The sequence below is a fragment of the Scyliorhinus canicula genome, chromosome 10 (assembly GCF_902713615.1).
Source record: "Scyliorhinus canicula chromosome 10, sScyCan1.1, whole genome shotgun sequence".
Classification (NCBI taxonomy): domain Eukaryota; kingdom Metazoa; phylum Chordata; class Chondrichthyes; order Carcharhiniformes; family Scyliorhinidae; genus Scyliorhinus; species Scyliorhinus canicula.
This window is the reverse complement of record NC_052155.1, coordinates 146,520,631-146,533,848: the sequence shown is the minus strand read 5'-3', so window position 1 is coordinate 146,533,848 and position 13,218 is coordinate 146,520,631. Positions and strand designations below refer to the sequence as shown.

Sequence of the window (13,218 nt, the reverse complement as noted above, 5' to 3'; positions counted from 1 at the left end):
TGCACTACACCAACTTGCTAAGGCTCCTTCAACCACACCTCCCAAACCCATGACCTGTACCTCGAAGAAGAGCGGAAACAGGAGCGCGGGAACAAAACCGCTTCCAAGTTTCTTTTCAAGGTGTACACCGCTCTGGTGACTGGGCCCCCTACCCCCACCACAGTACGAGGGTGATCCGAGCCCCGCACCAACCCCCCACTAAAGACTCCCATAACAGAGACCCCCACCAGAGACCCCCATAAGAAAGACCCCCACCAGAAACCCCCAGATTAGAAAGACTCCCACGAGAAACAGCCCCATAAGAGAGGCCCCCACCAGAGATCCCCCATCAGAGAGACCCTCACAAGTAACCCCCATTACAGAGATTCCTACCAGAGTCCCATAAGAGAGGAGCCCACCAGAAACGCCCACCATTGCAGAAACCCCCTATAAGAGAGCCCCCCAGCAGAGACCCCTCAATTACAGAGACCCCAACAATCACCTCCACATTACAGAGACTCCTGCCTAGAAGCTAGAGAGCAGTCCAGATAGAGACAGTAAAAAAGATCACTGCTTTAAAACTCACGTGTGCCTACACCTGCAGGCTCAGGCAGAGAGAGCAGCATCTGTAAATTTATAGTAAGCAAAAATCATATCAGCTGGGTTTAAAACTCTCATGGTTTGATCTGTAAGGCTTTCACTCACATCATTAGGAAATTGGTTTTACTAGGCTGTGATTGACAGCTTGCACACAGCTGGCTGTCCGGATTGTTTAATTTAATTTCCTTTCATGCTTGAATGGATCTCAAGTACCCAGCTGTGAAATTAACCACAATGTTCATAAAAATCTAGCTATGATTGAGAGATCTTGGACCACATCAAAACCAGTTAAATTCTCTCACTTCCTCTTTTGCTCTTTAGAAAGCACTTAACTGCTTAACTGGCATGCACTGGTTTTACTGGCACGGTGTAGATGCTAGAGTGCCTGGGGCAGTGCATCAGAAGCGAGGGTTGTTAGAGGGAAGCTGGGAGTTAGGGTCAGGTGTGGAGCGATCTGGTCACCTTCATGCGAGCGTGGTGTGGGGGGGGATAACTTGTTATTTCCTTGGTTGGGGAAGGGGGTGGAAGATGCCCCTCCTTGTAAGCAGGTGGGGGAGAGGGGCAGGATTCGTATCATGCGGGGAGGGGGGGGGGGCCTACTGGGGGACTTTATGATAGGACCATCAATACCGGAATCCGGCAAGCTCTCCACCATGCATAAATTTGCATTGTTACGGAGTGAGACCCGCACCTGGATGTGACTCTTCGCACCAGTAAAGACCAGTCCTGATTCTCCGCTGGTGGGAGCGCTTAGACTCCTGAATGGAGAATCCTGGTCCAAATATGTTAAATGATGCTCGCTTGATGTCCGGTTCCCCAGCCGCGTGTTTGACGGCGGCGCACCGTTCGGTGGAGGCAAGATTCTATCTTCCTGCTGCTTGTCAATGGGATTTCCCACGCTGGCAGGAAACCCACGGGCAGGGGTTTCCTGCCGGCGGGAAAATTGAATCGCCAAAGACCGGAGAATTCCGGTTGAGGTTTCCTGCCTCTTGCATGAGTTAGCCTGTTTGGACTCAGGAATGACCTTGTTTTTCTAATGCTTATTGCCTCTTCCCTCCTCTAGAGAATTTCAGGGCAGAAGATCAATCCAATATTACGCATGTTTGGCCAATCTATATCAGGAGGAGTGGACATGGATGGAAATGCTTATCCAGGTATGTGAATTGAAAGCCATGTTTGAAAATGTTTTGCTGTGTCTTGTCTCTTGGCCAAAAGCTTTGAAGGTTATCTCGCGCTGTTTGTTTCAGTATGTCAACCTGCTTATGTTCTTGGCTACATATTCTGTAATAGATTGAATCTTGGCTGAAGCTTATTTTTATCATAGAACATGTTTTAAGTGCATTTTTTATGTCTGATGCATTTTCAGTATATTAAGCCTGTTCTGAGTACAATAGATTTTCAGTGCTACTTAGCCAGTACTAAATATTGGCATGAAGGAGAATTATGGTTTATCTTCCAGTCTGGACCTGATCGTAGCACAGTACCACTGAACACATCCCTTCACGGGGGCAGCATGGTAGCATTGTGAACAGCACAATTGTTCCCAGGTTCGATTCCGGCTTGGGTCACTGTCTGTGCGGAGTCTGCACATCCTCCCCGTGTGTGCGTGGGTTTCCTCCAGGTGCTCCGGTTTCCTCCCACAGTCCAAAGATGTGCAGGTTAGGTGGATTGGCCATGATAAATTGCCCTTAGTGTCCAAATTTGCCCTTAGTGTTGGGTGGGGTTACTGGGTTATGGGGATAGGGTGGAGGTGTTGACCTTGGGTAGGGCGCTCTTTCCAAGAGCTGGTGCAGACTCGATGGGCCGAATGGCCTCCTTCTGCACTGTAAATTCTATGATAATTCTATGATAATTCACATTCAAAGCTTTCTCAATTTGGCCATACCCTCCTGGATATACCTGCTGTTCTGAGTTTCCTTTCATGCACTCCTCCTTAATGAAGCTCATAAGCTGCTCCATATGCAATGTGACCGTAGACGATGACCCATCCCCCTCCACCATCTTTCCCACTGCTGCTGCTCCACAAGGCTCTTCCAACTCATGGACGAGGGTTCTCACCGACTTTAATCGGGGCTGGTGGCTCATTTTCATCCAACACTGGGGAGAATCCACCATACTCTTCTCTCCTCACGATTCATCACCAAAGGTCGCCCATCAAATGGGCAGAAAGTTCCAAAACTTCCACCTCCACACAGGAGCCACCGTTTGTACGACCGGTCACACCATGGCCGCCGCCAGAAGTCTTTCCTTCCATACATATTCACTGTGTATTGAATTGGTACATCAGAACAAAGTAGGTTGTTCAGCCCCTTGACCCAGTTCAGGCAATCAATTAGATTATGGTCGATCCCTACCTTAACTCAATTTGGCACCGTTACACTCAAAACTCTTACCCAAGAATAAATCTTACCCATCTCAGATTTGACATTTATGATCAGCCTAGACCTGGATTATCATGAAGTCAGATTGATGCTGGAACTGATAAAAAATGGCGGGCGGAACCCGATTCTGGGAATCACAGTATCCCTAACTTTCGGTGGCCTGAGATAAGGGTAATGAACCTGGACCTTGCATACCCGATCAGGCTGGCTTCATTTGCAGGAATAAGCATCATCTTAGCTGTCCTGAAATATTTGGGGAGTTCGGCCAGCTTCTCCATGACTAAGTGGTGTATGACCCCTGAGTGGAGTTGTGAATTGTAATCTAGACTTGAGAACCTTTTGAAATATATGGTTAAAAATATAATACTTTCCTTCCCCTGCTCCTCTGTCCCCATAGTGACTTCATTCCAACTCAATGCCAACTTATGCACCTCAGCCATTCCCCATGAGCCCTCACACCATGCATGCCAATTCATGTCCCTTCATGCCCTTCACTCAGTATACATTATGTACGTAACCAATGAGCCTCACAATAACAATGCAAAGTGTGGAACCATTGAGAGAAAAAAAGTCAAAAATTTTTGACCTGACAACCTTATTAAAGTGTCAATCCAGATAGACCATAAAAGTATCAATAACAAAGGTTTCAAATACTTCAGGCATCTTAATCTTGTCCAAATAAACATTCAGAAATTGACAAAAGCAATCACAGAAAGAAAAATTTATTCTTCAGGACAGGCATAAAAGAAAAGGTGGTGGTGTGGCACTGCTGGTTAAAGAGGAAAGTAACACAATAGTGAGAAAGGATATTGGATCTGACAATGTGGAATCTGTATGGGTAGAGTTGAGAAATACCAAGGGACAAAAAACATTAATGGGTGTCATATATAGACCCCCAAACTGCACTGGTGAGGTTGGGAATGGCATTAAACAAGGAATTAGAGACGCATGTAATAAGGGAATATCGGTGATCATGGGTGATTTTAATTTTCACATAGATTGGGCAAATCAAATTAGCCACAATGCCATAGAGGAGGAATTCCTGGAGTGTATACGGGATGGTTTTCTTGGCCAATATGTGGAGGAACCAACTAGAGAGCAGGCCATCTTAGACTGGGTACTGTGTAATGAGAAGGGAATCATTGCCAATCTGGCTGAACAAGACCCCTTGGGGATGAGCGACCATAACATGATAGAATTTTTCATCAAGATGGAGTGTGAAGTAGTTGATTCGGAGACTAGGATACTGAATCTTAAGAAAGGGAACTATGAAGATATGAGGTGTGAGTTGGCCTTGATAGATTGGGGAGAGTTACTTAAAGGGATGACAGTGGATAGACAATGGCAAACATTCAAGGAATGCATGGAGGAGCTACAGCAACTGTTCATTCCTGTCTGGCACAAAAGCAAAGGGGGTAAGAGGGTCAATCCATGGCTGACAAAGGACATTAGAAAGAACATTCTTCCAAGGAAGAGGCATACCGATTGGCCAAGAAAAGTAATAGGTCTGAGGATTGGGAACAGTGTAGAATTCAGCAAAGAAGGACGAAGGGATTGATTAAGAAGGGGAAAGTACATCGTGGGCAGCACGGTAGCATGGTGGTTAGCATAAATGCTTCACAGCTCCAGGGTCCCAGGTTCGATTCCCGGCTGGGTCACTGTCTGTGTGGAGTCTGCACGTTCTCCCCGTGTGTGCGTGGGTTTCCTCCGGATGCTCCGGTTTCCTCCCACAGTCCAAAGATGTGCCGGTTAGGTGGATTGGCCATGCTAAATTGCCCGTAGTGTCCTAAAAAGTAAGGTTAAGGGGGGGGTTGTTGGGTTACGGGTATAGGGTGGATACATGGGTTTGAGTAGGGTGATCATTGCTCGGCACAACATCGAGGGTCGAAGGGCCTGTTCTGTGCTGTACTGTTCTATGTTCTATGTTCTACAGTACAAAAGGAAGATTGCAGGGAACATAAAGACTGACACTAAGAGTTTCTACAGATATGTGAAGAGAAAGAGATTGGTAAAGAGAAATGTAGGCCCTGTACAGACAGAAACAGGGGAATGCATAATAAGGGACAAAGAAATGGCCGAGCAATTGAATACATACTTTGCTTCTGTCGTCACAAATGAGGACACAAATCAGATCCCAGAAATGTTGGAGATTGGAAGGTTTAGTGAGAGGGAAGAACTGAGGGAGATCAACATTAGTAGAGAAATGGTGCTGGGAAAACTGATGGGACTGCAGGCGGATAAATCCCCCGGGCATGAGAATCTGCATCCTAGAGTGCTTCAGGAGGTGGCTCTGGGAATAGTGGATGCATTGGTGGTCATCTTCCCGGATCCTATAGACTCTGGAACTGTCCCTGCAGATTGGAGGGTAGCTCACGTCACTCCGATATTCAAAAAAGGAGGTAGAGAGAAAGTAGGGAATTGTAGACCAGTAGGCATAACCAGTGGGCACCGATCGTGGGCCTGTCCCCTCCCGAGCACAACGGTGGTGCTCCCGCCCCAAACGGGCCTCTGGATGCCCCAAACGGGTATCCAGCACCCGTTTTTACGACGGCAGCAAGCAGGTGTGTTCGCTGCCGTGAAAAAACGGGCGTAAAGGCCCGGCCGCTCGGCCCATCGGCCGCGGAGAATCGCCGCTCGCCGTAAAAAACGGTGAGCAGCGATTTGTGACGTGGGTCGGGCGAGGGGGGGGGGGGGGGGGGGGGGAGAATAGCGGGAGGGCGTGAAAAATGTCGGGAGGCCCTCCCGCTATTCTCCCAACCGGCGTGGGCAGCGGAGAATCACACCCTAAGTGATGATGAACTACTCATTATATACAGATGATAGTCTACTTATCATCACACGGTTTTCTATTTGAAACCAGGATTCAGTATTCAATGTGACATTTTTGATAAATTCTTTGGAGGTAAATTATTCAGCTATACTAAAAGCCAACTTTGGAACAGGAGGCAGCAATAGACAGATCAAATTAGATATATAGGTGAGACCAATCGCGATTGATCTGCTGTGGGTCCCTTGTCTACGGGGTTCATATGATTCTGTGTATCTTGATGATGTGCATTAAGGACGGTTGCGTTGAAGCCTGCAGTCCTGCCGCTTCCATATACTGACCTCGGAAAAATACTTTATAAGGATTTTTCAAAAACCTTGCTAGAATTATGAGTGAGTTCGCAAGAGCAGCCTAGCAAATTTGGCCCACCAGATTGCGGAAAGAGATATAAATGGAAATGATCAAATAGTCCAAGCTATATGATAGTTCAGATGGAATCATAAAATTATCATTCAATGAAAAGAACTGGCCAACAGCTGACTTGCAAACAGGGATAGGCATGAGAAGTACTGCTTTGTGGCCCTTGTATTTATCCATAGCCTTCCTTCAGGTAAGTAAATTTAGGGATATAGTGGAGCACACATGCCGGAGCAGAGAGAACATGCTAGAATGTGTGGAGAGAAGAATTGGAAAAGACCATCCAGCATGTCGAGATATGGTGAAAAACACAAACCTCAATTCCTGTCTCAGTTCCTGGGAGAGGAAAAACAATCTGATGCAAATTTAGGAAAATCTTTCAGAAATTCCTCTCCTCAAACCTCAAAAGGCCCAGGACACATGATAAACCATTGCTTAATACCTAATGTTTTACTCCTTAGGACATTTGATAGGTGATCATGAAGGGTTTAGGCAGTATCAACCAGGTACTGGTGATTGTCAAAAATAAACAGAGGATGAAACAATGAAAACAATTTTATTAAATGAGCGTTTAGAATTTGGGATGCACGGCCTGTTAGCACAGTGGATTAGCTATTAGGCAATGGAGATCAGACCTGGAGGATTAAAAGAACAGGAGAGATGGTGAGACTGAAAGCCGAGGTATTAGATGATGGGGATGCCTCCTTGTTGGGCACCCCTGGGTGGAATTCTCCGATGCCCCAGGGGGTTGGAGAATCACCTGGGGCCGGCGTCAATCCCGCCCCCGCCGTGTCCCAAATTTTCCGCACCCCCGAGATTCGGTGGGGGCAGGAATCGCGTTGCGCCAGTCAGCGGGCCCCCCGCGGCAATTCTCCGGCTCGCGATGGCCTCTCCCGCCGGCGTGGTTTAAACCACCAACCTGACTGGCGGGATTGGCGGCGCGGGCGGGCTCTGGGGTCCGGGCTGACGCTCTGGCGCATGCGCGGACTTACGCCAGCTGGCGAAGTCCTTTCGGCCCCGGCTGGCGTGACGCCAAAGGCTGTTCACGCCAGCCGGCGGAGTGGGAACTCAATGTGAGGGGAATTCCGCACCTTTGGGGCAGCCCGACGCCGGAGTGGTTCATGCCACTCCGACACGCCGGGACCCCCCCGCCCCGCCGGGTAGGGGAGAATCCCGGGGGCCCCTATCAGAGGGGCTCTCCCAGGTGTAAACATTTCTCCCCTCCCTGTTTTTCCCCCTCCCTTGCCCTTCGAACCATGCTCCCCACCCCACTCAGCTTCTCACCCACCAGGGTCTGCTATTCTGGCCCCTGTCAAGACCCCAGACTCACCTTCCATCTCAACGCCAACAATGAACGCCTTTCTCCTGGCATTGGCCACAGCTCCTGCAGGCGCTGCTGGGACGTGAGAGCTGTTATCTCTCTGACTGGCCAGAGTTGGGAATTCCGCTTGGTGAAGGGCAATGGATAAGAATGGATCAGTAAACAATCTCAGTCAGCTCCATGATCGTGGAGAGCTGTTCATAGAATTTACAGTGCAGAAGGAGGCCATTCAGCCCATTGAGTCTGCACCGGCTATTGGAAAGAGCACCCTACACAAGGTCAACACCTCCACCCTATCCCAATAACCCAGTAACCCCACCCAACACTAAGGGCAATTTTGGACGCTAAGGGCAATTTATCATGGCCAATCCACCTAACCTGCACATCTTTGGACTGTGGGAGGAAACCGGAGCACCCGGAGGAAACCCACGCACACACGGGGAGGATGTGCAGACTCCGCACAGACAGTGACCCAAGCCGGAATTGAACCTGGGACCTTGGAGCTGTGAAGCCATTGTGCTATCCACAATGCTACCGTGCTGCCCCCCGCCGTGTCCCAAATTCTCCGCCCCCCCCCCCCCGAGATTCGGTGGGGGCAGGAATCGTGCCGCGCCAGTCAGCGGGCCCCCCGCGGCGATTCTCCGGCCCGCGATGGCCTCTCCCGCCGGCGTGGTTTAAACCACCAACCTGACTGGCGGATCCTCTGTTGGAGGAGGATGGTGTGATTAATCATGCTAAAGGCTGCAGACGGGTAGAGAAGGATGAGGAAGTATAAGTTACCATGGTTACACTCACATAGGATGGTATTTGTCACTTCAGACCTTTTCCGTTCCATGCCAAGGCAGACAAATGATTGCAGGGATGCAAACTTGGCGAAAGGTTGTTGGAGGAGAAAAGGCTGTTGGAGGTGGGATGGGAGTATGTTATCTGCCCCATAATCTCATGTTTTCCAAATGCTGGTTAGGCCACAGATGGTATTTTGTGTACAGTTCTGGTCACCACATTACAGGAAGGACATCATAGCTTTGGAGCGAGTGCATGAGATTTACAGGAATGTTGCCAGGTCTTGAAAATTGCAGCTTTGAGGAGAGATTGGAATATCCACGGATGTTTTGCTTAGAACAGAGAGGGCTGAGGGGTGACATAGTTGAGATGAAAAAAAGTTATGAGGGGCCTAGACAGGGTACAGGAAAGGCTTGTCTCCCCCTAGCTGAGGGGTCAATTATCAGGGGCAGCACGGTAGCATTGTGGATAGCACAATTGCTTCACAGCTCCAGGGTCCCAGGTTCGATTCCGGCTTGGGTCACTGTCTGTGCGGAGTCTGCACATCCTCCCCGTGTGTGCGTGGGTTTCCTTCGGGTGCTCTGGTTTCCTCCCACAGTCCAAAGATGTGCAGGTTAGGTGGATTGGCCATGATAAATTGCCCTTAGTGTCCAAACTTGCCCTCAGTGTTGGGTGGGGTTACTGGGTTATGGTGTTATGGGGATAGGGTGGAGGTGTTGACCTTAGGTAGGGTGCTCTTTCCAAGAGCCGGTGCAGACTTGATGGGCCGAATGGCCTCCTTCTGCACTGTAAATTCTATGATAGATTTAAGGTAATTGGCAAAGGATCAGAAGGGACATGAGGAAAAGTTTTTTTCACCCAAAGGGTTGTGGGCATCTGTAATTTGCTGCAAAGCTGGTAGTTGAGGCTAAAATGCTGAACTCATCTAAAAGGAGCTTGCATCTGAAGTACTGTAACCTGTAGGTTATGGACCAGGTACTGTAAAGTGGGATTAAAATAAACAGCTAGTTTCTCTTTTTTGGCCGGCTCAGACACAATGGGCTGAATGGCTTGAGCACTTTTCTATGGTTCTCATGCTCGACATGGCACTTAGTCATACGTCTTTTTGGTAAATCTCAACATGCAATGGATTTCCTGAAGCAAGTTGGGAATCCTTAAAAAAACTATTCACCTCTTGAAGTGATTATGAATAACATCCCTACAACCAACGTCAAACTGTCAGGTTTATTAGTTGCAGGATCTGATTTTTTTATCCTCTTGAATAATAGTGACACAGGCGCCTTTCTTAATCCATTGGAACAGGTCCACTTATTAAATATATGAGCCACTGGCTCACGTACAACATCCTTCATTCTCTCATATACTTTGGAACAAGTGGATCCGGCCCAACAGCATGATCAACTTTAAGTGCCTGAACCTTAGCTAAGCCATCTCTGTAGTTAATACTGTTGAAACTACTTTAATTGTGCACTTATCTTGAACTGCCAGGACCATAGTATCATTTGTAAACATGAAAAACGGTGGAATGATCATTAAACATATTTTCTTCTCACTTCTTAGTACTGTTGCCTTATTTTGTTAAAACATTTGCATCTTAAGGTGAGGCGATGGTGGGGAGAAGGGGAGGGGGTGGAGTGGGTCAGGTTGGAAGATGAGTCGTGTAGGGGCTCCAGTCTGAGGGCCCTGGTGACGGCCCCGTTGCTGTTGGCCCCAGGGAGGTGTACAGGGAGCTTGGTGTTGCAATCGATGATCAGGGTATGGAACCAGTTGAGGAGGCATTTTAATTTGGAAAGTATGTCAGTGCTGACGCCATTGTGTGGGAGCCACAGATTTAAGCTGGGGGAGATGGGAAGTGGAGGTAGGCGGGGCTGGAGCGAGTAAGGGACATATTCTTGGAGGGGAAACTTGTGGGATTGGACGAATTACAGGACAGGTTCAGGCTGTCGATGGGCAATGAGGTTAGGTTATTCTTTATTAATTCATGGGATGTGGGCATCGCTTGCTGGGCGAGCATTTATTTCCCATTCCTGAGGGCATTTAAGAGTCAACCACTTTGCTGTGGGTCTGGAGTCACATATACACCAGACGAGGTAAGGGCGACAGATTTGCTTCCCTAAAGGACATTAGTGAACCAGATTGGTTTTTACGACAATCGACAATGGTTTCATGGTCATTGTTAGACTGTGAATTCCAGATTTTGTATTGAATTCAAATTCCACCATCTGGCGAGGTTCAAACCCAGGTCCACAGAGCATTACCCTGGGTCTCTGAATGACAGAGCATTACCCTGGGTCTCTGAATGACAGAGCATTACCCTGGGTCTCTGAATGACAGAGCATTTCCCTGGGTCTCAGAATGACAGAGCATTACCCTGGGTCTCTGAATGACAGAGCATTACCCTGGGTCTCTGAATGACAGAGCATTACCCTGGGTCTCTGAATGACAGAGCATTACCCTGGGTCTCTGAATGACAGAGCATTACCCTGGGTCTCTGAATGACAGAGCATTACCCTGGGTCTGTGAATGACAGAGCATTACCCTGGGTCTCTGAATGACAGAGCATTACCCTGGGTCTCTGAATTACAGAGCATTACCCTGGATCTCTGAATGACAGAGCATTACCCTGGATCTCTGAATGACAGAGCATTACCCTGGGTCTCTGAATTACAGACCAGTGTCAATATCACTACACCACCACCTCCCCATAATATATGCAGGTGCGGGACTTTACCCATGGAGGAAGTTCCCCAAGTTACTGGAGTACACGCTGTAGGAGTAACTGCTGCTTCCTGACAACTTGGGGGCATCAGGATTGGAGATACATACGGGCGGTTGAGGAAGCAGGTAGTGAGGATCAAGAGTAAATGGGAGGAGGAGCTGGGGAGGGAAATAGGTTGGGTGCTGTAGTGTGAAGTGATGCAGCGGGTGAACTCGGCCTCCTCCTGCGCGAGGGTGAGCTTGATCCAGTTCAAGGTGGTGCAACATGACTCGGGCAAGGGTGAGCAGGTTCTTCAAAGGGGAGGCTGACGGATGTGGGACGTGTGGTCAGGGACTGGTGAATCAGGCTCACATGTTGAAAATCGCTTATTGTCATAAGTAAGCTTCAAATGAAGTTACTGTGAAAAGCCCCTAGTCACTACATTCCGGCGCCTGTTCAAGGAGGCTGGTACGGGAATTGAACCCGCGCTGCTGGCCTGCATGGGTCTGCTTTAAAAGCCAGCTATGTAGCCCTGTGCTAAACCTGTTCTGGAACTGTGAGAAGCTGGAGGGCTATTGTGAGGCGCTGTTTGAGATGCTATCCAAAATAGTGGGGGTAGAGGTCAGGTCGGATCCTATGGTGACGACCTTTGCTGACCTCTGGAAGTGCCGGAGCTTCTGGAGGGGAAGCGGACCGATGTTGTGACCTTCACCTTTCTGGTTACCCGGTGAGGGATCCTGTTAAATTCAACCCGCCGGGTTGGTGGCTTGGCTGGAGGATTTGTGCAAATTTCTCCGGTTGGAGAAGGTTAAGTTTGAATTGAGCGGGTCGGAGGGGGGCGGGTCTGAGGTGTGGTGGAGGCTGTTCATGAGTTGATGAACTGTTTTGTGTTGATGCTGCATGTGTTTGAAATAAAATACCTTTTAAAAAAACATTTGCATCTTGTTTAACATCTACAGCCATAGTTATACTAATATCTGGGTAACATTCATCCAGCATCTTTGTGCTTGCGACTTACAATGGTTCAGTAACACTTGCACTTCTTGGCCTCGTGTCCTTTCCATGACCTTGTCGCTCCCAATTTCTGTAACCTCCAAGAACTCTCCATTCCTCCAATTCAGGCTCTTGCGCACCCCATTTATTTCACCCCACTACTGGTGGCCATGGCTTCAGTTGCCTGAGCTATGGCTTCACCTCCTAAAGCGTGCCAACTCTGTACTTCCCTCTCCTCCTTTAAGAACACTATCATAGATAGATAGATAAGGTGCCCCTTCAAATCAATTTTGATGTGTCCTTTTACGGCTAGGTGTTAAATATTGGCCGTGATTCTTCCTGAGCGATGCGCCAGGCGATACTCCCGGTGAATAGCGGAGATCCCTGAAAAGGAGTTTGTCCTGTGCGCCAAAAGGAACGCGATGTTCAGGTCTGTGGCACCGGGCATGATCTGCTGCACGCCCTGTGGGAGCGAGGTCCAGGTCCAGATCGCGCCAGGCAGAGCGAGTCACGTGACTCGCTTGAGGTTTTGCACCTGGTGCAGAGCCCGATTTGGGGCTCGCATGCACCTGGATCCGGTGTAACCGGGGTCGATAAATCGCGCCCACTAACTAAATGTAAGTTGCCGTTGTTTTAATGTTCCACATGGAAAAGTGATAAAATGTGAGACTTTAGCAAAGGACAATTCTGAAGCTAGTTTATTCATTTATTGAAATAAATCTTTACTAGATGGTTGTTTTAAAAATTATGAAACCATGACTAGGGTAAAAAAAACACATGGACATTGATGTTAAACAGGAATGTACAGCTCACACTCTATGACGGTTATGGCATGAGATGGAAACTTTTGTATTTGTGCTAATCCATTTCATGTGAATGAACCATTACAAACGGAATCACTGTTGAATCCTTATCAAATAGTCTTTATCCTATTCCTGCTGTCTCTGAGGATGCTTTATTTCAGAAGTTGCGAAATTTAGTCTATTTGAAGTTGGGGATGGGGCCCTGTTGGTGAGGATTGGAAGTATTTACACTGTAACTGAGAGGGGAGTCTGGGGGAGGACAGTCTGGAGAAGTTTGCAAGTGGAAGTGAGTGATAATGTGAAGCATACTACAGTGAATGCTCTATAACCTAGCACAAATGGCCTGAGAGTAGGGACACTCCTTATATCTGAGAAATTCACACTAACTGCGAGTTTATATTTCTCACTTAATTTTATTTCTTTGCTTTTTAACTTTGCTGATTTCATAAATATAGCAGTATTTAAAGCTGTACTGC

The 13,218-nt window shown here is 48.0% G+C and overlaps 1 protein-coding gene across 1 annotated transcript in view; it reads left to right on the top strand.

Annotated features, from left to right (window-relative positions):
• The window catches only part of itga9 (integrin, alpha 9), a 632,947-nt gene that overhangs the window by 141,144 nt on the left and 478,585 nt on the right, over nucleotides 1-13,218 (top strand). Inside the window, exon 12 of the mRNA XM_038809824.1 lies at nucleotides 1,643-1,733. Within this exon, the coding sequence (XP_038665752.1) occupies nucleotides 1,643-1,733 (91 nt within the window). The remainder of the gene's footprint in view (nucleotides 1-1,642; nucleotides 1,734-13,218) is intronic.